The sequence below is a fragment of the Strix uralensis genome, chromosome 4, assembly GCF_047716275.1.
Source record: "Strix uralensis isolate ZFMK-TIS-50842 chromosome 4, bStrUra1, whole genome shotgun sequence".
Classification (NCBI taxonomy): Eukaryota; Metazoa; Chordata; class Aves; order Strigiformes; family Strigidae; genus Strix; species Strix uralensis.
This window is the reverse complement of record NC_133975.1, coordinates 125919307-125947175: the sequence shown is the minus strand read 5'-3', so window position 1 is coordinate 125947175 and position 27869 is coordinate 125919307. Positions and strand designations below refer to the sequence as shown.

General features: G+C 42.4%; 1 protein-coding gene across 1 annotated transcript in view; it reads right to left on the bottom strand.

Annotated features, from left to right (window-relative positions):
• BRF1 (BRF1 general transcription factor IIIB subunit) overlaps positions 1-23465 on the bottom strand; it is a 181262-nt gene extending 157797 nt beyond the window's left edge. The window contains exons 1-2 of the mRNA XM_074869047.1: positions 23073-23465; positions 9396-9476 (exon numbers count right to left, since the gene is read on the bottom strand). Of these exons, the coding sequence (XP_074725148.1) occupies positions 9396-9476; positions 23073-23259 (268 nt within the window). The 5' untranslated portion in view covers positions 23260-23465. The remainder of the gene's footprint in view (positions 1-9395; positions 9477-23072) is intronic.
• Positions 23466-27869: the final 4404 nt, after the last annotated feature.

Sequence of the window (27869 nt, the reverse complement as noted above, 5' to 3'; positions counted from 1 at the left end):
TTCCAATTACTTACACAAGGCTGTAGGGAGATAAATCTCCATCTGTGAATTCTAGAAACATAATATATATTGTACTACTCTATGTCACATAGAAACTGTCAGTTAACAGGGAGAAATTTTAAGATACGCAGGACCAAAACTTTAATATCCAAGCAAGAAATTTGACAAGTACGCAGAATTTTAGAAGGCACTTCTTTTGTTCTCAAAATGAAGCAGAGATTTGTGCTTCCCTGGCACAACAGTTTTCTTGCCCACAGCTAGCTAATAAACTAAGAGACAGAGCAGAGACAGGAGAGGAGACAGAGCAAAGGAATCATGAAAAACATCTTTAACTTGAGTCACAAACAGGCCAATTCAAAGCAGCTGAACACACAAATGTTTTTTGTTATTAGTTAACACAGAGTCATGTCAACTCATTTGATTAAGACTGCATTTTTTTCTATTTTTTCAATTTCAAGGACAATCTTCAAAATTAAAAGAAAAAGTAACTAACAACAGAGATCGACCTGAGTCCACATAAAGACTGAACCAACACCTCTAGAAAAGGCACTTTTAAAATTCCTTAGTTTTTCCCTTTTCTGGCTAAGCAAACACAGGAACATAATAAAACAGACCAGCAAATCTTGATTCATATATTTCAACCGGGTGGGATGCTGTGCTCAAAGATTTAAGCTGTCTGTCAGTCTCTTGGCAAAATCCTACCATTATATTACCTCCAGCAGATACTCTACTCTTTACTTAAAGGATCCCAGATCCTCTTCATTAGAAATGTAACAAATCTCATTAAAGGAGACATGGATTCTTCCTCTCTGATACTGTCACTGTAAGGACAAGCAGAGCATCAAAAGCATCTTTAAGACAGGTACTTTATTCACCATTCCCTACCAAAACGCAAAGACAGCCAAGGCTTAAAACAATAAAAATTTTCAAATCTGAACTCAAGTAGTAACTTAATTAATCAATGCATAATCAAAAGGTTGTCCCAGATCATCCAATCTGAGGTGGTTTTTGTTTTTCTTAAATAAGTGGTTTGTCTGTCTCTTCAAGTCTGCTGATTAGTGAAGTTGCTTGCAAACCCTGAAAGTTGAAGTTCTAAGAAAGGTCTGTAAGCTATTGAGATACACTGAAGGTCGGCCATCAGGGACTCAAGTATCTGAGCTGTGGCGTATGATTCTGTGACTTACCAGAGCCTGCATCAAAGCAGAGGACCAGGAAAGCCCGTACCTACTGACACTCAAGCAAGCCTCAGAAGCACAGAGGTCCAGCAGGCTGGAACACAAACACAACAGCCTAGTAACACCCAAAAAGTTCCCTGTTGAACCATTATGTGGTATGTAACAGTGATCACAAATGCAAAAGGGCAAACTGATTGGGAAAATAACACTCCTTTTAAAATTCTTTGATGAAGATAATAAGGTACCAAAGATTTAACATCCCAGATCACAACTTCTTTGCCTTCCTGGCTCTGGAGCATGTTCTGATCACAGAGGAAGAGCAATGAAAGTCAAGAGACACTTGTGCAAGAAATAAATATGTGAGTGTTATAGCTAGGATGCATCCATGTTTTAGCAGATGCTGGAGAGGATGGATCTACAAGACAGGAGGAAGGAAAGCTGTGAGTGGCCTCTAAGGGAGAAAGCTTGAACTTGTTAACATGCAAGAGGGCAGAACAGTAGGATGCAATTCAGTAGTTTTGGCCATGTTAAGTCTGTGTCAACAAGAAGATACACAAACTCAGACACAAAAGCCTAGGATTCATCACCCTTATCTTCAGGGATGAGCATCTGAGTTTAGTCAATCTAGACTTCCTTTCAGTGAGTGAAGAGAAACAGACACTTAAGAGAATGAGTCATTTGACTTCCTTTCAGATTAATTTAATCACACCCTAAATCTGCCTGCCTCTATGCAAAGACCCTGAAAGAAGTTCAGGATGACAAACTCACAGACATCTAAACTTTGCCACCCTAGCTCAAGCCATGACATGGGACTAGATGAAAGAGATGTTCAGAATGAAGTTTACCAAAGGAAAAGGTTGCACTTCAAGCAACAACCGAAAAAAACCCACCCCAACAAAACACACCCACACACAAAGAACATGTAATATCATCTCAAACGAAAAGGGGAAGATCCCCCTTATCCTCCTTCAAGGAGAGATGGAGAAAGTTAACACATCAAATGGAAATATGAAGGAAATGAATGAGACATAAGCTATTAATGATAACAAAGGACTCATAAGGAACAAGGCAGTAGACTAATCATAGAAGGTAGAACTGAAACAATGGTCTGGCTAGAAGAGGAAGTTTTTCAGAGCCTTAGTGAGTAAAGAAATGTAGGAGGATACAAGACAAAACCAGAAAAAAAGAACTTTAAGCAATGGTTACTTTAAAAGACAACAAGAGAAAACCCAGTGGGGTACTAACTGAAGGTGGAGATGAGAGGATTAGGATTAGCTTCTATTGAAACAGAAATGAAAGCAAGAAGGACAAAAAAGATGGCAGAGACTAGACTAGAAGTTTTGTTATTGAAATCAAAGCCAGAGACAGGAGTTGATAAAGGAGGAAGTCAAACATTGCACCCAGCAAAAGAAACAATCTAGAAGAATTCAAAGCCTATCCACAGCTGCAAAACTACAAATTCAGTGGGGGGGGTCACAGATACATGGTCAAACAGCTCACATGACTGGAATCATGAGAGGGATGGTTAGAGACTCCACAAGACAGACAGGAAAGGTGATAGGGGAACTCATTTTACACAAATGAACACTTCGAATGTGTGAAGCTCCACTGAAAAAACAAGTGACAGGCCTTGGGTCTGGATGAGAGGAAAGGCCGAAGTAAACACCATCATGAGCACCTGCTATAAACCACCTGATCTTGAAGATGAAGCCTTCTTTAGACAGCAGGAAGATGTCCTTGTTCTCATGGTGAACTGTAACCATCCCAGCATCTGCTAGAAGGGAATCATAGTGGGGCACAAGCAATACCCTGGACTTCTAGAACATATCAGGAACAGGTCAAGTAGGAGAAGCACTATGATACATCTACCATTCTCTAGAAAGGAAGAAGTAGTGGAGAATGTAAAGTTTGATGGCAGGCTTGGTTACAGCAACCCTGAGAGGATAAAGTTTAAGTTCTTGAGGGGTGTGAGAAAGATGGTTAGCATAATGACAACCCTGGATTTCACAGGGCAGGCTTCAGTTTGTTCAGAAAAGTGGTAAGCAGGACCCTTTGAGGTACTGCCATGAAGGCCACAGGGGCCCGGAGGACTGGTCAGTCTTCAAGTACAGTCTCCCCAAAGCACAAGGACACTCCATGTTGATGTGCAGGAAGCTGAGCAGGCAGGACGTGTGGCAGCTTGGCTTTATAGCAGCTCATGAGTCTTTTTGGTCTTCTGTTGCAATGTGTTTTCAGGTCTCACAGGTCTCTCTATGTGAGTTTGGAGGAAATGAAGCATTACCTATGGTAGAGAAAGACTGAGCAAGGGCTCATTTAAGTGAAGTCTACGTACACAAGTCAATTGGACTGGATGGGATATATCTGAGAATGCCAAGGGAGCTGGGCAAAAGAGGCACCTTTGCAGTCTTTAAGAAGTTGTAGGAATCAGGGGACTAGAAGGCAGCAAGCATCAGGCTTTTTTTCCAGAGTGGGAAGTAGGCCACTAGAGGCCAGTCAGCCTCCCCTCAGCCTGTTGGAAGGCTATGGAACAGATCTACCTGGAAACCACTTCCAGACACACAAAAGGTAAGAAGGTTACTGGGAACTGCCAGCACAAATTTAATGAGGGCAGATCATGCCTGACTGCAATAAAAGCCACACTGCAGTCAAGGTAGAGTAACCACTGCTCTTCCCTCACCCCATTTCATCTTTCTCCCTTGATACCCTAGTAGCCAAATTGAGGGGATACAGACTAGACAGGTAAACTGCAAGTCAGCTGAAAAACTGGCAAGGTTCAAAGGGTAGTGGTCAGCACTTTAACCATCAGATTTACGAGTAGAATTGATACCAAGGTCAATATTGTTTAATGCCTTTATTAACAACATGGACAATGGGACAGGAGGTTCCCTTTGCCAGTCTGAAGACAACACGACATTGGGACAGTGGTCAATATGGTGATGGGCAGAGCCACTATTCAGAAGAATCTTAAGATGCTGCAGAAATGGCCTGACAGAGGTTCAACAAGGCAAATGCATTTTTTTTTTTTTTTTTTGCACCTGGGACAGAAGAACTTCACGGAACAATACAGGCTGGGGACTGTTTGTCTAGGGAGTAGCTTTGCAGAAAAGCATCTAGATTCCTCATGGACAAAAAGATGAACATGACTCAGCAGCACCCAATTGCAGTGATGAAGGCTAACTGCATCCTGGAACTGCATTACTAAGACTGTAGCCAGCAGGTCAAGGGAAGTGATTATTATCCCCTGTTCAGCACTTGTGAGACTATGTTTAGAGTACTTTGTCCAGTTCAGGACTCCTCTGCAAAGACAAGGCACTGACATATTGGAACAAGTCCAGCAGAGAGCTGCTAAAATGATTAGGAGACCAGAGCACATGGTGTGAGGCTGAGAGCTGAATTTGCTCAGTCTTAATACAAGAAAGCTAAGGGGGAGGTCTCGTTGGTGTCTTCAGCTACTCAGCTGGAGGTTATAAAGAAGACTGGAGCCAGAATCGTCAGAGATGGACAGCAAAAGGACAAGAGGCAAGAGTCACATTTCATCAAAATAAGTTTCGACTAGATACAAGGAAAAAATTCTTCACAGAGAGGGTGGTCAAGCATTAGAAAACAGGTTGTCCAGGGAGACTGTATCATATCCTTCCTTGGGAATACCCAAAGCTCACCTGCACTAGGCCCTAAGCAGCTTAATGCAACTTCAAAACCACCACTCTGTGGACTAATCTAAATTATTCTAAGATTCTACTATCCTCTCCTCCCTTGTTGTTTTAGTTTTGTTAGATAGTGTTCTCTGTTTCTCTGGATACTTCTGTTCTTCACACATATAATAAATTGTCCTGGTCTAATTCACACTGTAGAGTTCTGGCAGGAAGTAGAGCCCTCCATAATCACTTGTAATAAACCAGCTATGAAATTAGTGATGACAACGAAGGCTAAAGAATTAAGCAAATAGTTTAAATGTAAACAATCAAAAATGCATTAGAGAACATCTTCAGAAATGCTTTCCCATTTAGCATTAAAATACTGTTAGCTATGTTTTGGTATTTAAGAGGACTGAGGGAAAACACGCATTCATTTAAAGAAATGATTAAAAACACAGCACAACAGTTCAGGAATTGGATTAAGCTAGATGCAGCTGCAATCTTCAAACTTAGTTTAAACCAAATTTGAATATCTGCAACTGAAGCTTTCAAGTTATAATCATGCCATTGACCTTCCTTTCCCTCTTCCTTTTCTTTTTGGCCACTGAAGACTATTGAAAGCATCAGAGCTCCAAGTCAAGAACAACTCCCTTGTAACTACGACTCTGACATGGATATAGTGAGAGCAGATTGCCTGCAAGGAAACAAGAATAAACCAGCTATTTAGAGAGTTTATGTAATGCAGCGCAGAGCTGTAAAATAGATTTAAAGAGACAGAACTCTGCATTTCAGCCCTGTAAGTAGCCATACAAGTTGGGCAATACCGTGGCAATTAGAAGAGGGTCGGACAACAGAGGAAGAAGTCTTGTCAAAGGGTCCGCTCTCTGAGCTCATATTTTATTCATAATTCTTCTTTCTCACAAAAACAGTACTGTTTGGCTATTTTGTCAAAAACTTTAAAACAAAGTTGAAACAACTCTTCACATCATCTCACATATGTTCAGATTTTTACTACAAAAATAAGCTCTATCTGAACAGATACAAAGCATTTTGTGGACCTGAGCTTGTTGAACTTGTGGAACTTAGCACACTCAATTAGCACAGTACTGCACACTGAAAACCAAACTGATTATGAACAAACACAACAGTATTAGGTCTTTCCAGCATAAATATTTTAGCTAGTGTAAACAAGACTCCAGTTTTTATAAGCAGCCAATTCCCAAACGAACACCCACAAACATCAGCTGTTTCAGCAAAGAAAGGCAGAGTCTATGAACTGCCACGTACCATCGCATTATAAATAGCGAGGAAACATACAGCAAAGGCATGTGTGATAAGGGAGACTAGTTCTGTGTATTAGACATTCTTATACAAACCTGGAAACTATAAAACCTTCAGAGTTTGCCCATGGCTTTGTTTAGACCATATATAAATATGTGTGTGTGTACATATATACACACATATATATAAAAACACCAATGCACAAAACAATGATTTTGTAGAAGAGTCCAGAACTGTTGAGCAGTTGCTGGGAGATTTTACTTCTGCATTTCTTCACGTTAGAATGGAGGAAAAGGAAAAAAAAAGTAAAATTATTACTTTAGGTAAAGAAAAACTGGTTTTCATCTAATTCTAAACATCCTTTCATTAACAGCCTCAAAAAAGCAGCATCATATGTTCAGCCAACCCCAGCTGCTTTGCTAGGGATTAAAGAAGAGACAGTGAGCCCAGATCACCTCCCTTTCACCTCCCCTGAAAAGACAGACATTACAACAAGGGAGAATTTGGCCCAAACTACATGGGGGAGGGGAGGGAAAGCAGGGGGAGGGTTTTTTAAAAAAAAAAAAAAAAACACACACACAAACACCAAGTCCCTGCTCCATTGCTGGACTTTTCCCCGCATCACGTCAAGCCTGCAGGTTGCTGGCAAGCAGACCAGGCACAGTGCGAGACCTGCCAGTGCTCCCAAGACCACACACACACATGCTCTCAGCTGCTCTCAAATACGCTGGGGACCACCTCCAGAGCAATCTGGGCTCTGCCGCCCATCCCTGCTTTCCAGAGTCTGGTTCTTTCCTTCAGCAATAGCTGGTATAGAGCACCACATAGGAGAAAATCATGTGCTTACACTACTGAAGATAGCACAGAGCCTTGACCTAAGAGCCATCAGGAGGATGCAGGCGTAGGCCTCCTGAAGCATGCTCACAAGCTGTGCTACACCAGCATCCCCACAGGAGCTCATTTCAGCAGTTCATTTGCAACCAGAGTTAACTTTGGAAATGCAAACGTAGTAGTACTAGCAAATAAATAAATAAGTAGCTCAGCATTTTTCTGATCAGACAGCACAGCACTCCAAGAACTGTTCATTTTTAATACAGTCAACTATCAGTGCCCTTCAGTTCCACTCAATGAACAACCCCATATTTTTTCTTTAAAATATATGCAGTAAGTTCATTTACCTTGCTACACTTTCAAGTCTAAGCACAATGGTTATTAACATAATTTCACAAAAAAAGCCATGATCATGGGCACACAGTGACAGGGTGAGATTTTGTAAGTTCACTGCCACAGCTCAATTTGCAATTAAAAACTATGTAAAGCTAAAAGTGTGATTAAATGCAGCAGACAACTAGCTCATTATGCAGCAGCGGAAAGAAAAGCCTTTCAAACACCAATTGCTCTACCTGAAATATCAGATGCTGTTGTCATGCCTGGGACTGAGCAAGAACATCACTTAGCTCATTGAAATGAACTTTCCCAGAGACAGATTGGCAGCATGACAAATGCAGGTTGGTCACAGAAATCAAAGACCAAATACTTTTTTCTTATATAAAGGATAGCCACAAAAAAGAGGAGAAAACCCATAAAGAGCCTCAGACAGGTATAGGTAAAAAGACATTATTTTCCCATTTCAAAACTGTTTGGGACATAATTTCATTTAAAGCAACTATAACTTCTTGTATATGATGCTGACAGACTTTAGCCAAGTCAGAATCATCGTGTATGATTAGGGGGGGGCCCCACGCACAAAAGCTGTGGGGAAAAAGATGCTCAGACATATTCCCCAGCAAACACTCATGCAAGAAAGAAGCCAAGTGTAGATTCCAGAAAAACGCCTACACTGTCTTTAATTGCGATTACCTTTCAGCATAACCAAAAGGGCTTTTGAAGAATTCAAACACTCCAAGAAACAATAGGACAGCATTTTCTCCTCTCAGCATTTTACTTTTCTACAATTAAAGAGAAGGAACTGGGCAGTGCTTATGCACCACAAGCCAATTTTTTTTTTTTTTTTTTTTTTTTACAAGGTCTGTACAAAGTTACAGTTTTGATTAAAGTGCCTTCATTTAAAGACAAACTTCACTAACTGTAAAAGATATTCTAGTGGTTTTATTCCACTGCTTATAGAGGTTACATGTTACAGAAGCATTTTTAAAACTCGTAAGATAGTAACTTTGGACCTGACACTGAAACTAGCTCACACAAAGTGAGGACAAACACGGAGAGCTTAATACTGGTCAGTACAAGCAGCTGAATAAAACATTCTGTATATAAAACAATCTGTACATAAATCAGCTGAATAATGCTAAGTAAAGCAACCTGCCTATATTTCAACAACACAGATCAATCTTAATCTTTCTATTCTGATGGAGACATAATATCAGATCAATCTTATCCTTTGTATACCTATGCAGGCATAATACCAGGTAACATTTTCTGTGTTTGAGTTGCAAGTGTAAGACTTAAATTAGGAAAATACATTTATCTAAAATATCCCCCCCAATATGAGCACCATATCAGTAAAACCCATCCACATCCCTTGGTTATTTTGGTCCCTTGTCAGCTTCTGAGTCTTTGATATGACAGTCCATCAGCTGTCATCTCCAAGAGTCATGAGACGAAAGTATTAATTAGCCAAAAATGACAACTCCTGTCCATCGATATGAGTAACAGCAATTGAAACTGGAAGACCATTCTGGTTTTGGAATAAAAGGTGTTTTTATCCACTCTCCTTAAAGTGTGTGGATTATATAGAATTCAATTAAAATGTATAGCATGTAATAAGAATATTTATCCAAATATCCTCTGGACACTAAAATCTTTGTTCCATTTTTCCCCTCTCTGTTCAACAGTCATATTAAGCACGTGATTACTATAAAGTGTGCATAAATATATGTATTATCTCACATTATACTGCACAAAAACCACAGCGTTTGAACAATTATACTTAAAAATAAACATGCATAAAGCATTTCAAGAACCCTGAAAACTGATAAAATAAAAAGCCACAATAGGTTAACAGATAATAAAAATGTGCAATGGGCATGTCAACCTTGAAAAAGCCCTTTTAAACTACAATAGTATTGTCAGGTGCCATTACCCTTTGTCAGCCAGATACCTGACCTCATAAATCAGGTATAACAACCAAACGAGAGCACACCAAGATCAGCACTAGGCAGATTTGTCTACTGAACAACGAGAGGCCTGCCAAGGTTTTGAGGTCACATTCAAAATTAAAAATTATTTGTAATCAACCATATTAATAAAAAAAAGTCATATCAACAAGACTAAAGCTTGCAAGTACCATTCTGTAGAGTTTGTGCTCGTGACTCCTTTCCCAGATTGGCGTGGAATCCTCCTCCTAAAGTCGGTGTTTTGCCTGCACCTATTGGGGGGGGGGAACAAACCACAAAACAGTCAAATATAATAATTGAATTAAAATATTAAAAGAAAACTTATTGTGCCACTATATTCAGTATCTGCATAATTTACAACATGCCAAATTACGTTAAGAAGGGCAACAGAAGTGCTTGAAGGGCTTAAGACATCGAGTACAAATCCTGTGTAATTTATTTCTTCCTTGGGATACCATAAGAATTACATGGCTCCATAAGCCCTTGCAATCTCAGCTCCAAAGAAAGTACAAAAATGTTGCAACCTCTATTTTAGGCAGAACATGAAAATCAATACTGTAAAATATTTCTCAAAGTAAATGAAACAATTGCTTAGTTAATATTTTTTGCCTGAAGAACATTCAATACAGAATTTTAATAGCTAATTACTGGCACTACAGAACATAAAACATGTTTAGCATTCAATAATGACTGTGTTGGCTACTACAGACATAACACTTACTTTAACATAACGTCAGTTTAACATTAGGTGCACACAGTGCCACTTAGGCTACAAATACTGTAAGTCTGGAACTGCTACTTTTACACCCTGAAAAGCTGGAGACTAAAATAAGTCTGAGTTGTAAATTAGCATAGACTAGAGGCTGGTTTATGCATCCGAGCCAATGCTGAGGAGCCTGAATGCAGAGTCCTCTGGAAGTCAATGGAACTACTCATGCAAACCAGTCTCGCAGAACAGGGAATTAAACTACCAAGGACAGAAATAGCCTGCCACTAAAGCAGGAAGTTTTTTTAGAAAACAATCAGGCTACCTCAAGAAGGCTATTAGAATCTATCAGCTTAACAGCAAGCGATACCAAAAAGCTAAATCGCACGGGATTGAAAACAATTTGTTAGTAATTGGAGTTCTACTTAATTCAAGTAGTCTGCTCTTCAGAATAGGGAAAAAAGTAATCTTGATGTCTGTGATGTTTTTCCTCAAGTTCTTGTGGCTGTTTTCTCATCTTACACCAGTTCTCTAGAACAAACTAGAATGGCTTTAGGATAGAAACATATCAAGGAGTGAAGTGTCACTTGAAAGCAGTTCAGGACATTTCTCCTACACACCTGAATGAGATACTTCCATAGCAGGTACAAGTGATGAGAAACTGTGACCTAAATTGTTCACTCTTATTAGACTTAGCTAGTCTCCTCTCAGCTCCATTTAATGTATATCTATGTTGAGGGGAAAAAACCCCAAACAGAAAAGCTAATATTCCTGCAGAATTACTGTCTGTAAGCCTTCGAAGCTTAATTTTCCATACAACCTTTGAATTAGGTTTCCAATGCTATCCACAACAGAAATCGACTTCACTTTCACTTCATTAACAGCTCTTTTCAACAAACAATAATCAGAACCTCTCACATAAATGCTCCACAGCTTAAGTACTTCAGCCCAACATCCTAATTAGAATGAAAAATACTCAATCGTGACCTCCTCGCTGGATACAGAGGTAACCTTCCCTACTCTGTATTTCCTCCAGCCTATTATAGACAGCAATGACTCCTTGCCCTTCTTATACGTACAGTCTCATATTTCCCTAAGTGCTCCAAAATAGAGAGAAGTTACCGAACTACCCTAGCACACATAACATTTTTGATGTACATTTAATAAGAATGGTTTGTCTGGGGGGAAAAAAAAAGTCAACAGTGGCAATATTTTATGTTCCTTTTCTTCAGTAGCAAATCTAGCTTCAGAAATTCTGCCTCCTAGCCTCCTCTTCCGTTGTTTTAAGGTTTACTTTACCTCAGGCTACCTCACCTGTCTGATTTACAGCAGGAGCGCACACACTCAAGCATCAGTGCAGCAGAGGAAGCCATAAATTGCCAGGCAAGAGCAGGAACAAACAGGCTGGAGGCAGCAGAGTCATCCAGCACTTGCGTCAAAGGCACCATTGCCCCCTCCTGTGCACAAAGGCTCTGCTTTTCTGTCCCCTCTATCTTTGAATACACCAAAATACTGAACTCTATTGGACTATCATCATCAAACCAGCTACACTACTCTTTCACAGGTTTCTCTGCTACTGATAAAAAGCTTGCACAAAAACAATCTTACAGTGGTGATAAACAATACTATTAACAAAATAATTTAACTTACTCAGAAGCTAAAATCCAGAAAGAATACAAACAAAATAAAGTTAAGCTGAGATTTCAGTGGTTTTGTTCTTTAAGATTCTTTTTCATTAGGCATCAAGATATAACACTGTACATAAAAGTAATTTCTTTCCAAGCTATAGAGTCTGCAGCAGATACCAGCAGAGCTATCTGAAAGACAAATTCTGCTATCAGAATTGATGTGCCCATTTCTCAGCGACTTAACTGGAAAGACTGTGCATCTCCAATTAGCATTTGGCTTTGAAAACTGACAGAAAACTAGTCTGTTGAGCACTTACACTCTTAGAACTGCAAACTAATGTTGCCACTGACTATGAAGTCTCACCATCAGCTTTAAGCTTTACAAGCAGAATGCAAAACAAACTCATTAACATAACTGTTCAGCTGGGTAATAAAAAGATTAACTCTTAAAAAAGAAAACTGTGAAATCATCAAATTCAGTTAAAGACAAAAATCCCTACAAAGCTAGTCATTTCAAAAGTACAAAGGAAAGGAACAGCAATTGCTAGGCACAACCAAATTAACATCCCAGCTTAACTGAAATTTTTACATTTCTTGACCTTTTCCATTTTTCCCTCTGCAACTTCAAAAGTGAATTAAACAGGCTTTTGGTTTTTCACATTCAGCTTTCAAGATATACAAAAATATATCCGAGAACTATTTGGTGTCTTCAAGTACTGCCTGCCAAATCTTCAACATTAACACTAACATTTCCCAAAGTCAATTCAAATATCCTCCTTCACAAGGTGGCACCTACCAAGGTACATTGTCATCTACTCATTATTTTTAGAAACTGACTCAGATTCTCAGCTTTGCATAACTGAAGCCTCCTCTCCAAGTTAGCTTTGGACATTTACATGAAATTTTGGACAACAGAAGGTGTAGAGAGTTGTCTTAGGCAGCTCAAAAGTACAGCTACTCCCATTTTTTTTGTGGTTCTCCCAGTGTGCTACAGTGCCCCAAGACACCAAAAGAAGAGAATTGAAGATGCAGGAGATCATACACCTGGAAACCTGATGATACTTGGTCAAAGTTTATGCAGGTCCAGACCCAGCCCATCACCCCGCATTACTCCAGTGCTGAACTCTAGTGACTGTCCCTCAAGCAAGCCAAGAGCTGCCGTCCCCACGTCCACTCCTTGAAGCACGGTCTTGAGCACAGCTGCCATGTGCAGGGTCAGACCCAGGCACCTTGGCTGCTTCTGTTTTGCTCCACCGACTCACAAAAGAGGTCACATCACTGCTTCTCTACAAAAATGTTCCTTGAACAGTAAAAGGAGCAAGCAATGCTTGAAGTCTGTGGTAACCTTGAACAGCAACAAAGAGACGACAGATAGCAGGAACAGCACTTATCACATCCCTCCATACAGAAGGGGCAAAGAGCAACAGCTCAGGCATCTGCAGCTTAAAGGGCACTTTTCTGAGAGCTAGGGCACTTTTCTGAGAGCTAGTGACATGCTGACTTTCAGATTCAACACCTGGAGAAGAAATAGATTCAGTCCTAGCATTGTGGATTTTGTTTCCTCTACATAAATGAGCAAGTGAAGACAGGGAATGAAGCTGCTTGCAACTTGAACTGAGGTGTATCTGCTATTTGATAGGGCTAGTCCTGTCGAAATCCTTCCCTGTGAAATTATAACCAAAACACACCAGCCCTTTCTTCAGGATAAGGTAGGAGAAAAACCTTCAATTTAAAGCCCATGTATTTACAGAGCCAGCAAAAAATCTGGGTCTGGTAAAGAATGCAGACTGCAGCACACCAACGGTTTCATAATCAGGGTAGACTAGATAATCTAATATAAAAAATTAATGAGCTTCCCGCTTAAGTTAGGCCATAAAAGTAAAAAAGTAAGTAAATGTGCCATTACAATTCATGCCTACAGTAGCAAAATGATGTGATTAAAGCTTTCTGAATGCACAAAACTACTGAAGTCTGGAACCGAAATAATTCTTTTCTCAGCCATTTTTACAGGGAAGTTAACAGATCTGCACACACCACATGAAATGTTACTGCTGAACAAACTCACATAGACAAGCCTTTAATCTACTCCATCGTAGCTATCTATGGGCTTATTTTCATAACTACCAACCAAAAAGATAAATACACTGTTGTGTCCACCACACCCGAGTTTAGGGCTGCTCAAGTCTATGAAACCAGTCTGCGTCCAAGTTACGTGCACTAGCCAGTATTTTCACAACTGACAGCAGTATACTCTGCTGCACTCCAAGCAAGCATTTGTTGCCATCACAAGGCCAGCATATAAAAGACTTAATGTCAGAAAAAAAAAAAAACCACTATACACTTAACTGATGCAAGATTGCCACCTGGAGGATTTCAGAAGAGAAGCAAAAATTGATTCAGTTCATCTCACTATAACATATAGCAGACAATTATTTTCTTTGCACGAAATAGATGCCAAGTTTCCCCTCTTCCTTCCCAACACAACATGATTATGGATTAGTTTTGTAATGAGAAAACCTAGAACAAAGTATAACACATAAATACTCTCCAGGATTTCCCAAAAAGGTCTGTAAATCCAGCATATCCATACTTTCTTCTGTGTTGCAAACTACATCATGACCACTCTACATAATTTAAAATTAACTGTGAATTAGTGTCATCTCTAGAAATCTGGATCACATTTAGGAGAATTTTTGCTGATATTAACATTATTTTTACTTTTCTGTATCTAGTGTTTTCATTTCAAGCATAATGTGTATATTACAGGTGGAATCCACTACAGGAGTGTTCAAGGCTGCATTATAAGAAATATTTTATGTCAGGATTTGTTCTATCAATATATCCTACACAGAAACCAATTAACAAGTACCAAGTGAAAACAAACCCCCTATTCCTTCCACTTCTGTAATAATGAAAAATACAGAAGAATCCTTTATTGTATGTAACAACTGAACAGACAAAATTACAGAATCTGATACAAACACAGAGTTCATCCTGTTTACCAGCTGTCTCCCTAGCACTTACTGTGACAGCAATTGTCCATCATACAAAGTTCCAGAGGAAAAAAAGGCATAGAAAATGAATGGCTAGTAAACTTCACTTAAATTTTAAGAAAGCTTTTCCTCCCTTTATCTAGTCCCTCTCCTTTCCAGTTTGCTGACAATAACATTCCATTTCCACAAACCCCAAAGGACTGAAATACTTCAATCAATCCAAATACCAGTCAAGTTCTATACTTGAAGTCAATGTAGATGGAAAACCATCACAAAGTTTTTAAGGATAAAATAGTACATACAAATTTCAGTAAGCTTCCATAGGCACACCTGAAAAATTGAGCATACCACAGCTTTACTAGAGGGTAAGCTACATTAAATTTGTCAAGAGACACTGCAGAGTAAGGGTACATGTTCAGCATCTAAGGCAGTGCAAATGGGTCACTGTAGTAAGTTGCTTATAATTTACTTGCAACCAAAAAAATTGTATTAGCAGGAAAAAGCTTTTCCTTGATATTCTAATATTTGAAACAGCCTACTTGAAAGTGTTGTGGAGCCTCCTACACTAGAAGTTTTAACAAACACTTGGTGTGTTAAGGGCTAAGCAGTTCACAACTTTCCTTTCTCCCTATGAGCAAAAGCAAGTAGGTATCTTTCCACAAACAACATTATTTCCACCAGCCTCAAATTAATATCCTGCAAACTCATATACGTTGGAGATGGAGAGTCATACCGTATGTATGCTGTACAAAAGCCATGAGCTCTACGTGATCCTGACTCGGTGCTGAAGTTGGTCCAATGCTGTCAATGCCCCTTGCAGTCTCCCATTTCTATGACTATGACTGTATAGTCATTACCATCCTAAAAACTCCTGGTCTAGTGACTATGTAAGAGTATGTTAAGGAGACTTCGATTCACACTAGTTACTGTAAATCTCAAATAACAAAGGCCAACCTAGCATTTAAAGAAGAAAATGTGCATTAATAATTTAGTTATTATGTATTTTTAATCAAGAGTCACCAAAACAAATAGAAACTCCAAGCAATCAACCACAAAACAGTACAGCTGATTCAAGACAGTCACGCTGTTCAACCTCGCACAGACACCCCAGTGATGTACGTTCACCTGACATCCCGAAGGCAGAGTTAGGTTCTGTGGGGCAAGAGCCCCACTTTGGCGGCCAGCCTACGATCATTCCATAAACCTCCTACTGAAGTAGTATCCTGTAGGTCTTCGCTCCACCTTCTCTTCTCCATCCCACAGTTCTGTCATCTCAAACTATGGAGGCTGCATTTCATGATGCTAAACTCCATTTTTTATCCCAGTTTTCCCGAGAAAAACAGCACACACAGCAGCACTGCCCACCCCTCTCCTCTCTGCCCAAACAAACCTAAGAGGAGGACAGAGGTCTCAGAACTACAAGGTTTCTTGTCAGTTTTGTAAAAATAGGCAGCTGGTTGGAGAAGACACACACTAAGAGCTAGCTAAAAGCTTCTGAAAAATTATTACGATTTAAATTTTTACCAGAGATGTGACCCCAAACTCTGTAGCAGAACAGGGGCAGTCACAGCCCAGGGCATCAGGCAGCTCTGTGAATCCAGGGATGGGCTGAGCCCAGGTGGGATGTCAGCCTGCATGTGGGGGGTCAGGATCAGGCCCAGCAAGGGGAACCAGGGTCAGACACATCCCCGGGATGGCTGGGCAGAGCCACAGGGCCAGGCTGAAACCAGGTGGGACACAGGCCCGGCTCAGCGGGGCCCATAGCCAGGCAGGGCAGGGCTGTGAGGAGCTGGAGACCAGCTCTGATGCAGCATCGCTGGGGCAGGGGCTGACATCCCCTGGGGGTCTGACATGGGGCCCGGGGCTGTGGGAGCCCCAGGGAGAAAACGGTCAGGGACAGCAAGGGCCAGCAGTGCCTGGCAAAGCAGGCAGCTCTCCTGCCACCAGACCACACACACACAGAGATCCCCAACACTTCTAACGGCCAGGTTTCCAGACTGCCTTATGGTTTACGCCCAAGAAGCTTATCAGATGCTATTTTGCTCAACTACCAAGCATGTAAAGGCTACAGAACAAAAGAAGCTGAGCCTCCCCAGACAGTATGTTTCAGGACCACAAGCTCAGTACACCTTGTAGTGCCCTTTTCTCGTGCTGTATTTTCTCAGTTGTGTCTTCCAGCTTGCCCCTGCACTGCCTGCACATCAGTTCTCTCAGGTGGGACTGTTTTCTTCTCCCTTGATTAGTGTCAGATTGAAGCCCTAGGCGTCTACTTTTTCAGCATCTTTAAACAAAAAGCTGATGAGAGATCTGGACTATCAGTTTCTGCACCATGTTGAGCTTTCCACCCCTCACTCTCTTCAGCATCATACTAGGTTTTTCTCCTATCAGCCTTGGGGAAAAAACTGGTGAAAATAGTTTCTCCCAGCAACTACCACAAGACAGGAGACTCCCACCCAGACACAGTGAAAGAGTGATCAGAAAATTAACCACCTTCAAATGCACAACTCACAACTTGCCTTTCTGAAAAAGCAGCTGCCATAGAACTGATGCAGACTGGAGAAGAGCTCAGTGGAGCTCCATTTTCCAGGATGCAATTACAGTATAATGGAGAGGGAGAAATGTAGCTCACTCTTAGACCATGTATTGCTGTACTTCATGCTGGGATGCATTGAAATGTTGTGACTGGTAGGAGTCTGCTAAGAACTTAGGTATGAAGAAAAAAAAAAAAGGCAAGATGCATTCATTCCAATTAGCAGAATGAGGACTTTTAATTCAAATGCTCCCCAAATTTGGCAGGAAGCCACAGAGAACAACCTCTTTTGGCTAGTTTGAGACAGTCTGAACTGGCTATCAATTATAACGTGGATAGTTATTCTTCAAAAATAGACTCAGCTAGGAAAAGCATGTCTCAAACATTTTCTGTGCAAATAACAAAGTTCCCTGGAACTCAAATGTCCATGACAACCCTTTCCCACTAGTATCTGCAGACTTTTTCAGGGTCAAATCAGTCAAGCTCAGAAACTCAATTTCAACACACGGCCTTCACAAGCTTCAAGAGTATAACATGTCCAGGGTTAAGCCTCAAGCTGGACTCCCACCTAGTTGTGACCATTTGCAACAGAACTGGGACTCAAAATTAACTGGACCAGTACAGGGCCTATCAAAGCTTTCACTAGTTTGTGCTTTGTGAGGACTTTCCTACAAGATCAATAGAAAGATAGACAGTAGCCCCTTTCTAGAGCGTGAAGAGGGTATCCCCTTGCTAGTGAAAGAACTTACCAGTTCATGACCCAGCGTGCAACAGGTACCTCACAAGAAGAGATGAATTGTCACTCCCTGAGAGACAGCCTTAGTAAGAATTGTGGGATTAGGCTAACCTGCAATCATATCCTCCATTTCCATCAAGACCATGGCAATGAAGAGCATTGGTGTTATTACACCAAGACAGACGACATAATAATGGAGACATCATGCCCATCTCCAAAGGGCATCTCATCAGGAGTAGGATGGCCTAGCACTCTCTTTGCATCTTTATATAAGCACACTATCTCCTTTTATATGCCCCAACTATCATCAGGGAATATTTCATGGTTCTTATCACAAAGTACTGCATATACAACTTCATAAACCTTACTCTAAAGAAATCTAGATTTCTTGACACCTCATTATAGATTCTCCCAATTCTAAGTATCTCTACTACCAACTTCTCACAAGGAGATCAGAAGCATTGGCTAAGCATTTTCAAGAAGACATACCTTATAACTAGATTTTTGTGCTCACCACTTCCCAAAACACAAGCTGAAAAAAACCCATATTAACACCTACGGACACCTACACTTGATACTGCAAAACCATATTCCCCCTGATTCTTCAGCCTGTTTTAAAAGAATGGCCAAAACCCTCAAAAGCATCTTTGTAGAGCTCAAAGAACATGATCTTCCTCTGCAGACTCAAAAGAACAGCTGTGCCAAGTCAGACCAAAGGACTACCTAGTCCAGTACCCTACCTCTGAACAGTGAGGTCACAGGTCATACATACCTACCAGTGAACACAAAACACAAGAGGAAAGCTTGTTGCGATACTTCTCTCATATAATCTCCCAGAGTCTAGAGATCTGTGGCTCAAGGGTTTCCTGAACCAGAAATAGTATCTTTTCTTAACTGCCATGACACATTTTTATTCTGTCTGCCCAGTCATTTTTTTAACTCATGTAAACTTTTAACATCCGCAACATAAGATTCACAACTGAATTAGATTTTTCGTCTTAAAAAAAACAACAAAAACCCTCCTAATGCTTCTAAACCTCCTATATGCTACCTTTGAAATAAGCTAGCTGATACTTTTCTTGGCGCACCCCAGTTTTTGCATTATGTGATACTGAACAATTGCTCGTCCTTGCCATGTTATTCTACTGCATTTACAGAGCTCTACTATGTCCCCATTCAATCATCTCTTTTCCAGTCTGAAAAGGCTAAGTCTATTCAGTCATTCTAACTGAGAAGCTCTTCAAGAAGCCCTCCTCTTGATCACCCCATCTTCCTCTCTGTATCTTTTCTAGTTCTATTAGAGGTTTTCTTGAGGAGGGGGAAGAAAAGAGAGAAACACACCAGAACCGCACACAGTATTTAAGTTGCAGATAGTGCTGTGGATCTGTAACAGTGTATGTATATGCTGTCATATTCTTTTCCTGATAACTTCTAGCATTCCCCTCCCCACTCTGTTTTCTTGTACTACGAATAACCATTGGGCCAAATGTTTTTACACAGCTATCCATTAAGCCCTAGGCTATACTAGCCAGTCCAGATGCTACCATCCCACATGTGGAAGAAAGGAACAATCCTACCTCTCACTGTAACTCTCAATCTCATGTGTTATCCTACTACCCAGCTACTAAGAGTAACAGATCCTTCTACAGTCTTTACTACCTCAAATAATTTAGTGTTGCCAGCAAACCTCGTTAACTCACCATTCACCTGTTTGCCAGATCATCAACCCAGATTCTATGGAACTTCACTGGCACCTCCTTTAGGAGATTTACTTATTTCTAGTCTACATTTCTTATCATTTCAGTAGTTACTGTGCTCTATAAGGACCTTCCCCTTATCCATGATGGCTCAGATTCTTTAGAAGCTCCTGGTGAAGGATCTTGCTGAGCTCCCTTTGCAAATCCAACAATCTGCTTTGTCCACTTACTTCTTTAGAAAACTCCAAAAAGATCTGCAAGGCATGCCACTTTGCTAAAAAACATTCTTCCCCAATATTTACCTGTACAGCCACCTCTTTCGTCCTTCACTGCTTCCACCCTTTTGCCCGATAGACTTACAAACCTGCATTTCCCCAAACCTTCATGCAATAGCAAAGCAAAATCTCTCACTCATAGCCAAGGATAAGCTCACACTTTCTCAGCACACCAATGCTCAGTTGTTAAAACCGTCAAAACAACAGAAAGAAACAGACTCACACACCTGCACTGGAAAACACTGGCTATAGCAAACTTCTCTGTGAAAGTCAGTGTTGAGGCTGTGGCTTCCTACACTAGGCACATTGATAGCTGAACATAAATACTGCCTAGGAAAACTTAACTGTGATCTCACACCTTCTTCCAGCCCCGAGAGAAAAAAAGAAGGGATTTCCCATGTTTTGTAGTGAGGTTGCTGGGCTTATTAGCAAGGACTTGGCATGATCTAGAGAAGCCACTTTGTATTTATATATAATATGTATTAATAAGAGCAGGACTCTCTTCCTCCTTCAGCAAACAAATGCAAGACTGAAGATCCTTAACATGCAGCTTGGTAAAATAAAATGTTTTCCTAGATATACCAAAGAGAAGTCAGTAACAGTATCTCAGTGCTTTCCGCTCCCTTCACCTTCTTTATGATGAAGATGAAAATAAGTTACACACAAAGGCATCTATAACTATTCAACATATATCAGCACACAAATAGAAGGCCTTGTAGATCTTGGAAGAATTTGGGGAATCTTGTTGCACAACCAGGAACTCTGAACCCCATAGACACCAAGAGCCCCATCCAACTCCCAGCTCTGCAACAGCGAACCTGACAGTCCTCATACTTTGCAAAACCTAGACAGCAGTCTCCGAGTCACCCAGCCCTACTGACCAAGAGCCAGGGTCTCAAAAACAGTAGCCCAGGCACCTCTGACACTGCAAACACTCCACACATTAGGGCTGCTCATGAACACCAGTCCGAGGAGCCTCAGCTCAAGGCATTTCATACACAGCGGATCCCTCAGAGCCACAGACCTAAAGATCTGACAAAGATGACAGGAAAAGGTGTTAAAAACAGGTAGCTTTGATGGAAACCTGCTTATGTAATCAGAAGTCACCGAAAACTATGCTTACCAGAAAATGTTGCTTTTAGCAAGTACATGTTTTCTGACTTAAAAGAAATATACGTCCCATTGGAAATTCTCCAGCCAGCACAACACTCAGATACAGATACTGTCTTGCTTATGTAGGAAAGGATTTTCTCCCGATTCCCAAGGACTTAAATAAGTGTCAATACAAACATAATAGACAAGCACACATCATGAGGACACTTACTGCAGCACAAATACATCTTTTCAGATTAGCTTGCATCACTCGGTTTAAGTCAAGCAAAAAAAAATTATTCACAACAGAAGCATCTGTTTTGGAATACAAAGAATTATACCAGCATAAACCACCCATATCCAATTTCCTTAAAATATTTACTGTGTGAAACAGGGGCCGCATTCATCCTTGCAGTATCTTAGCAAATCTAAAAACTGCATCATTCTGAAAGTCCTCTCCTATTGTTTCCACAAACAACACTTCACCAAAACACATACACTACCACACATGGAGACTTGCTAGAAGATGACAGTATGAACACACAGTGAAGCCCCTGCAACCACATCTTATGCCAGCCAGATAAAGCTACCATAAGCATGCTAGAATGTGCTCCAGCTACATTTTCACTTTTACACACCCACCTATCCTCACGGTGCTTATCTGTCTTCACGGGTGCTAGAATTATTTTTCACAGTAACATATGACAGGTAACTAGCTGTACAAGATCAAGGAATTAATGCACTATCCATCAAAAAAGATCAGCCAACAACAGCATCTCAGGACTTGCACAAAAGGGAAAAAGTCCCTTAAAGGAACTTAAGGAACTACTGTGCAATTCATTCATTCAGAAGAAAAAACCTCAGTATGGTTCACTTCTCTCTTTTCCTTGTGATATTTTTTTCATAGGATAAAGGCATCCCAAAATGAGCTCTTGCTTGCATGCCATCTGTCCTGCATAATTTTGGGTGGGAGGGAAAAAGCAGTACAAGCCCTTAAAAATGTAGTCTCCACATCACTACAGGAAAAAGTGAAGGATATAAGAGCTGCTCATAAGCTATAAAAAAAAAAATGTAATGCCAGCATCCTGAGCTGGAAGACAGAAATGGCATCAAACAAATTCTAGTCTGCAGTGAACTCCTGAACTCCAATATGCAGTGCTGCTCTCTCCACCACAATTCCTTTCTTCCCCACAGCCATACAAACCATCAGGCCCTCTTGTTTCACTGCTAATCTCCTTCCTATTCTTCTTGCTTATGTTTCTTTTTCCTTATACACATTCCCCACACCCATTTTCCCTCTCTCTCCTTCCAAACACTATGTCCTCTTCATGGGGCTTTTTTCCAGGCACATGGGCCTTATCCGCCAGAGCATTCACACAAACACCCCAACCCATCTATCTACAGGAGACTCTTGACCCTTCACTTCCAGCCTCCTTCTCCTCCATCACACCACATCTGTGCCTTCACATACTCCCTCTACTTATCAAACACCCAACTCTCCTGTCCTCTACACCAAATAATTTCATATACCTCCCCATTCCCCATCACCCAGTCCTTCCACACAGAGCCCCAAACCTCCTCTCACGCACCCACCCCACCCAGAGCTCCAGTCCCTTGTGAACTCACTCCCAGAGTCACCCAGAGCATCTCTCCCATCTTGCACCGCTTTTTCCCCATTCATCCCCGCCTCCCCTCACCCCGTTTCTGTCTCACCTTGCACAGCACGCTGTCCTCCCCCCCACGCACCGTCTCCCATTCCCACTTTGTGCAGCACTAGCTCCCTCCTCTGCACAACACTCCTTCCCACTCAGTCCTCACACCCCTTTGCACAGCACTCTGCCTGCCACGCACCGACCCTGTACCCCCTTTTCACAGCACCCTTCTCCCTATACATTGTCCTTACCCTCAGCACCCACTCCCCACGACCCTACCCTCCGGCACAGCACCCTCACCCCCCCGCCCTGTCCTTGTCCCCCACACCCCTCACGGCACCCTCCAGCCTTGCCCCTTGCCCCCCCCCCCCCCCCCCCCACTCTCTCCCCTGTCCCCCCAACATCCTCTCTCCATACACGACCCCTCACTCCCCTCGCACCCTCTCCCCACGCAGCACCTCTGTCCCCCCCTCCCGCCCGCCTCACACCCTCCGGCCCGTCCGCACGTGCGGCCCCGCCCCGGCCCGCCGGCGCTCACCGTCCAGCGACACGAACTGTCCCACGGCGGAGGAGCCGCCGCCGCTGTTCTCCACGAACTGCACCTCCGAGACGATGATGTTGTCCTCCAGCACCGAGCCGCAGCCCGTGCACACCGCGTCCCCCCGCGCCGCGTCCACCTCGATCTCCGAGCAGCCGCAGGCAGCGCACACCCGGCCGCCCGGCATCTTGCCCAGCAACCCGGGCCGGGCCCTGGCTGGCCGGCCCGCCGCCGCTGCCTCCTCCTCCTCTTCCTCCTCGCCGCCTGCTCGCCGCCTCTCCCTCCTTCTCCTCTTCGCCGCCGCCTCCCCGCCGCCCTCCCGGCGCGGCGCGGCGCAGCCCGGCCTGGGCACAGGCCTCGCTCGCCGGGACCGGCAGGGGGAGAAGCGCGGCGGCGGCCACCTCTGCCCGCTCTCGCGAGACTTCGCCCGCCGCTCCCCGCCCCTCCGGTACGGCCCCTCCCTCACCGGCAGCGGCGGGGCGGGGCGGCTCGTCTGCCAGCCCCGGGTACCACATCTCTGAGGAGGCTGCGGCGCTTTGGGGCCTCCCTTCTCCGTCATATCTGTGGCCGCCAGCCGAGCCTGGCCTCCAGCGCTCCGAGCGCGACTGTGACGGGCCGGTGCGAGGCCGCTTAACGAGGCCAGACCCGGTGCTGGAGCGAGGCCCAGAGGTTTGGAGCGACAGAAGGCCAGGCGGGAGCTCCGGTGGGCCCTCGCTTCCCGTTTGAAGCGGGAAAGGCCGTTACTGAACCGCCTCCCGCGGCCCGGGCAACGGCGGGAGGACGCGGGCCGCCGTTAGTGCCGCGCTGAGCTCCTGAGGCCTCGCCGCGGCGGGGGGAGCGCGCTGGGCGGGCCGGGCCTCGGGGGGACCAGGGGCGGCTCTGGAGGGGCTTCAGGAGGAGCAACTGCGAGCCCCGCTCTCAAAAAGAGGCATTATATTTGCGTTCCTCCATTTTACAGTGTTCCGCTGCCAGCGGTGAGCATCGGCCGGCATCAGGAAACGCCTTTGGGTATTCCCGGTTCTGCAAAACTGGGCCCACGGTGTTTCAGATTAAGTGACTGTTGTGTGCTTAAGGCAGAACATGAGGATTCCCTGAAATTTTCACCAGGACTCTCATTTCACCATAGACTTCTTACCTAACCTTATGCAAGTCACTAAATCAATGCCATGGTTTCTGTGTGATAAAATGAAGGTGATAGCATTTCCTTTCTGCTAAGCCTTGTCCTTCCTCCCGATTTAGGTGGTTTGATTTGTGGGGAAAAGAGTATCGCTAACAAATTTGCACTGTGGCTGAGTGGTGCGTTATTGTTGACACCTTGTAAAGCCTGTAATAATTAAAAGTTGTGTAAAAATACATGGTGTACAGTGAAAAACGTGGGCCTCGTGTTCTCATCTTCCCTATGCCAATTCCTGCGTTCCCTGAAAATAAAATTGGGGCTACAACACTGATATCTGCATTTCAAAAATATACTATTTGTTATGCTTCAAAAATTGATTAATCAATCAAATCCAATCATTCTGTAATACATAGATAAAAGTATTGTGAGGCATAATGAATCAGTTTCAGTAATGCATTTTGAGCACTGCATAACAAAGGTGCTGTAAAGTTAAAGTCTTTGTAACTCTTCCAGTTACTAGTTCCTGAACTAGAGAGACCCGTTTTCATCCGTTTTCACTTTAGCACTCAACCCACATGTAAATTAGCGTGGCAGATGGGAAGGAAAGTGAGCAGAATAGATACCTTAGCTGGATGTTTGTACAGACTTTCATGTGTCAGCTTTTGAAGTACATCAGATAATGCAGAAACAGCAACTCACCTTCTTACAAACCCTCTGCTCTCAGTATCTTCCACCAAGTAACTCACACGCAGCCAAGTTATCACATACAGATCTCTATGAACTGACTGCATAGATAGCACAAAATGGCTTGCTGTAGCACATTTAGAGGTGCATTGGGGCACATACTAAAGCTTTATTGTTTCATCCAAAAAGCTGAGCATCTCACAGGTGTGAAATTATGTCAATGTACCTAAAAATTTGCAGGTTCTGGGCTTTTGTGAAAGGAAAACAGCAATATCATAATGGAGACTGTGCCACTATATATGTATCTTGGCTTCTTTCTTACTGTCCTTTTTATTCTCAGAGATGTATTTGTGAAAACAAGAACTTTTGGTTTCTTCAGATTCCTTCTGCTTCTGGAGTTTATTTCCTTCCTGAAGTTCCTCCTGCTGTTGTGAGGTAATGAGTGCCACAGCAACCAAGCGTGATCTCACAAAATTATGCACTATGTAGGTAATGTCAGGGGAAAATTGCATCCCTGATAAATATTTTTAGCAATAATAGAGAAAAAAACCCTGAAATAAATAATTTTCCTCCTTCAGCAAAGTCCCTTGAATATCAGAATATTTTAATTAAGACAACCCAGATCAGCTCCTGTGTTGTATACTGTGTCGTGTACTGTGCCCCTGACAGAGGCCAGCATGAACACAAGAAATCCTGCAGCAAGCAGTTTTGAAATACCTTTCCATTAGAAATTTTCTTCTTAACTCACCTAGGTAGAGACTAATGTAATCCTGATCCGTGAGGACTTAAGTTTACATCCCTTCCAAAATTATTGGTGTTTTGATTGTTTTCAGCATTATTAGCATTTTCTGGGAGTCCCAAACAAGTTTGGAGTTTCTCACTTTGCATGCGAGCAGCAGAGGGCCCTAGTGAGAGCGTAATATACAGCTGCTGTGCAAAAAAGCTCATTTAATATCATACTGAATAAGGAAGTGTGTTTTAATTTTTTTCTTCTTATAAGGTGAGGTTAGTGCTGATGAAACAACTTCCCAGTCCTGAAGACTGAAGTCCTTTGCCTCCCTCTCATGAAAGCTTTCTCATACAATACCTGTTTTTTGTAGGATCATTTTCTACCAGCCAAAATGTAAGTCATTTTCATGTCTGTAAGATCTTAGTCCTTTCTGCTTGAAAGAGGCTTAACCAAACATTTTTTGACCAATAACATTCAGCCTGCTGAATGAATAACCCATAACTCAGTTCACTTAGGCTAACAAAATAATAACCTTTAAGTAAACAGTCTGAAGCCTGAGAGTAAGAGCTCATTGATTAAAAATCTGTGTTGACAAAACCCCATTCCCTGCAATTTTTTCCTTTTTAATTAGGAGGAGGAAGGAACCTGTTCTCCATTTCACCTACCCTCGTATTTCGTACCCCCTATTTTCACTCCTAAGTGTGACAAAAACTGGTGATCAGGATGTCTGTTAGCCCAGACCAACCAATTTCCTTCCTGCTGTGTCTCCAGGAACCCTGAATATAACCCACCCGTGGGTGTGCGTGTTTGACATTCAGTTGTTGAGGTTTCAAAGAGAGGAACTGTTCTCATTTGTTTGAGAATTAGATTTTTTTTTTTTCCCTACTGCTCATACAACAGTAAGAAGAATGCAAATGGGCTGTATGAATCCAGCCTGGAGTGAGAGGGAATCCCACTCTGCTCCTGCAAATGCAGAACAGCACAGCAGGGAATATGCTAGAGCAAGCTGATGACAAATTACCATACTTTCACAAGAGATGGATCCTCTTCTATAAAGACAATAGGATTTGAAGCAGATGCTTAAGTGTCATGTGACAGAAAACCCAGAGGCTCACTGGCTTTTTGGTCATAGCTCAACTTCTGGGTACTGAGCCTCCCAATGCAACGGCCCACGTGGGAAATATTTTCGGTTATAGGCATAAAGTTTAATCCCTCGATTTGATCAGCTGCTGTGAGCATCCTCAGCTCTCTGGCATTTCAGCTGAAGTTGCTCCTCTTAAAAACAGGCCTGAGAGTGTTGCTGAAGTCTCTCAAAGAGTTTGCATATGCACATAACTTGGGACAAAATACAAGCAGAGGAAGCCTTCTTTGGTTTTGGACTGTCCAAGATAGGGCATAAACTATGCATTCAACCTGAAAATTTGCACATGGATTATTTGAAGATTAAGTCATAGGGATACTAAATAGAGGGGGGAACAAAGGATTTCGAAATGGATTAACCTTATAAGGTGATAGCAAGTGGATACTTTTTTGGTCTGTGACAGTCCAAATGCTATACTAGTGATGGACACGAGGGGGCACCCAAGGAAAACGAAATCGTCGAGAAGCTGCAATGCTCCCGCAGGTTAGGCTCATTTTCCATCTGTTTTCCCCTTTTTGTTTTGGTTTTTTTTTGGTCTTCGTCTTTTCTAATTATTTCCTGAGATTGTTTTCATGACGTTCATCAATAAAATGGTAATTAAAAAAGCTTTGGGAAGAACATTCTGAGAAGAAAAGGGTTTGGCGTCTATTAAATCATGTAAACCAGCTTAGCAAACACTTGAATTTATTTCTGTGCAATCACATCCCTGCTGTTCAGATACAGCACTTTGCAGCTGAGCCTTGATCCCTGAGTAAGTGGCAGAGACCCCGTGGCTTTCCCAGTTACCTTCCCAGGGTCTGTGTATGATTCTTAGTACGTGAGGACGTGTGCAGAAAGCACAAATACTGTCGCTTAGAAAATCCACCAAGAAATTAGTGGAGGGAAAGTCCAAGGATATTGAGTACAAAAATCCAGGAGCCAGTCAAGGAAGTTTCTCATCAGCAAATCTCTGAAAGCTGTGAGCAGTATTGCTGCCCAGCTATTCTGTTCTAACATCTCCCCCTGCCAGCACACCACTTGAAGATGTGCGGCTGATCGGTGAGGGCTTTTAGGAAGGATGTAAGCAAGGTAAAAATAGATGCGCCTTCTTAGTTTCAAGCAATCTACAATTTAAGGATTTCATCA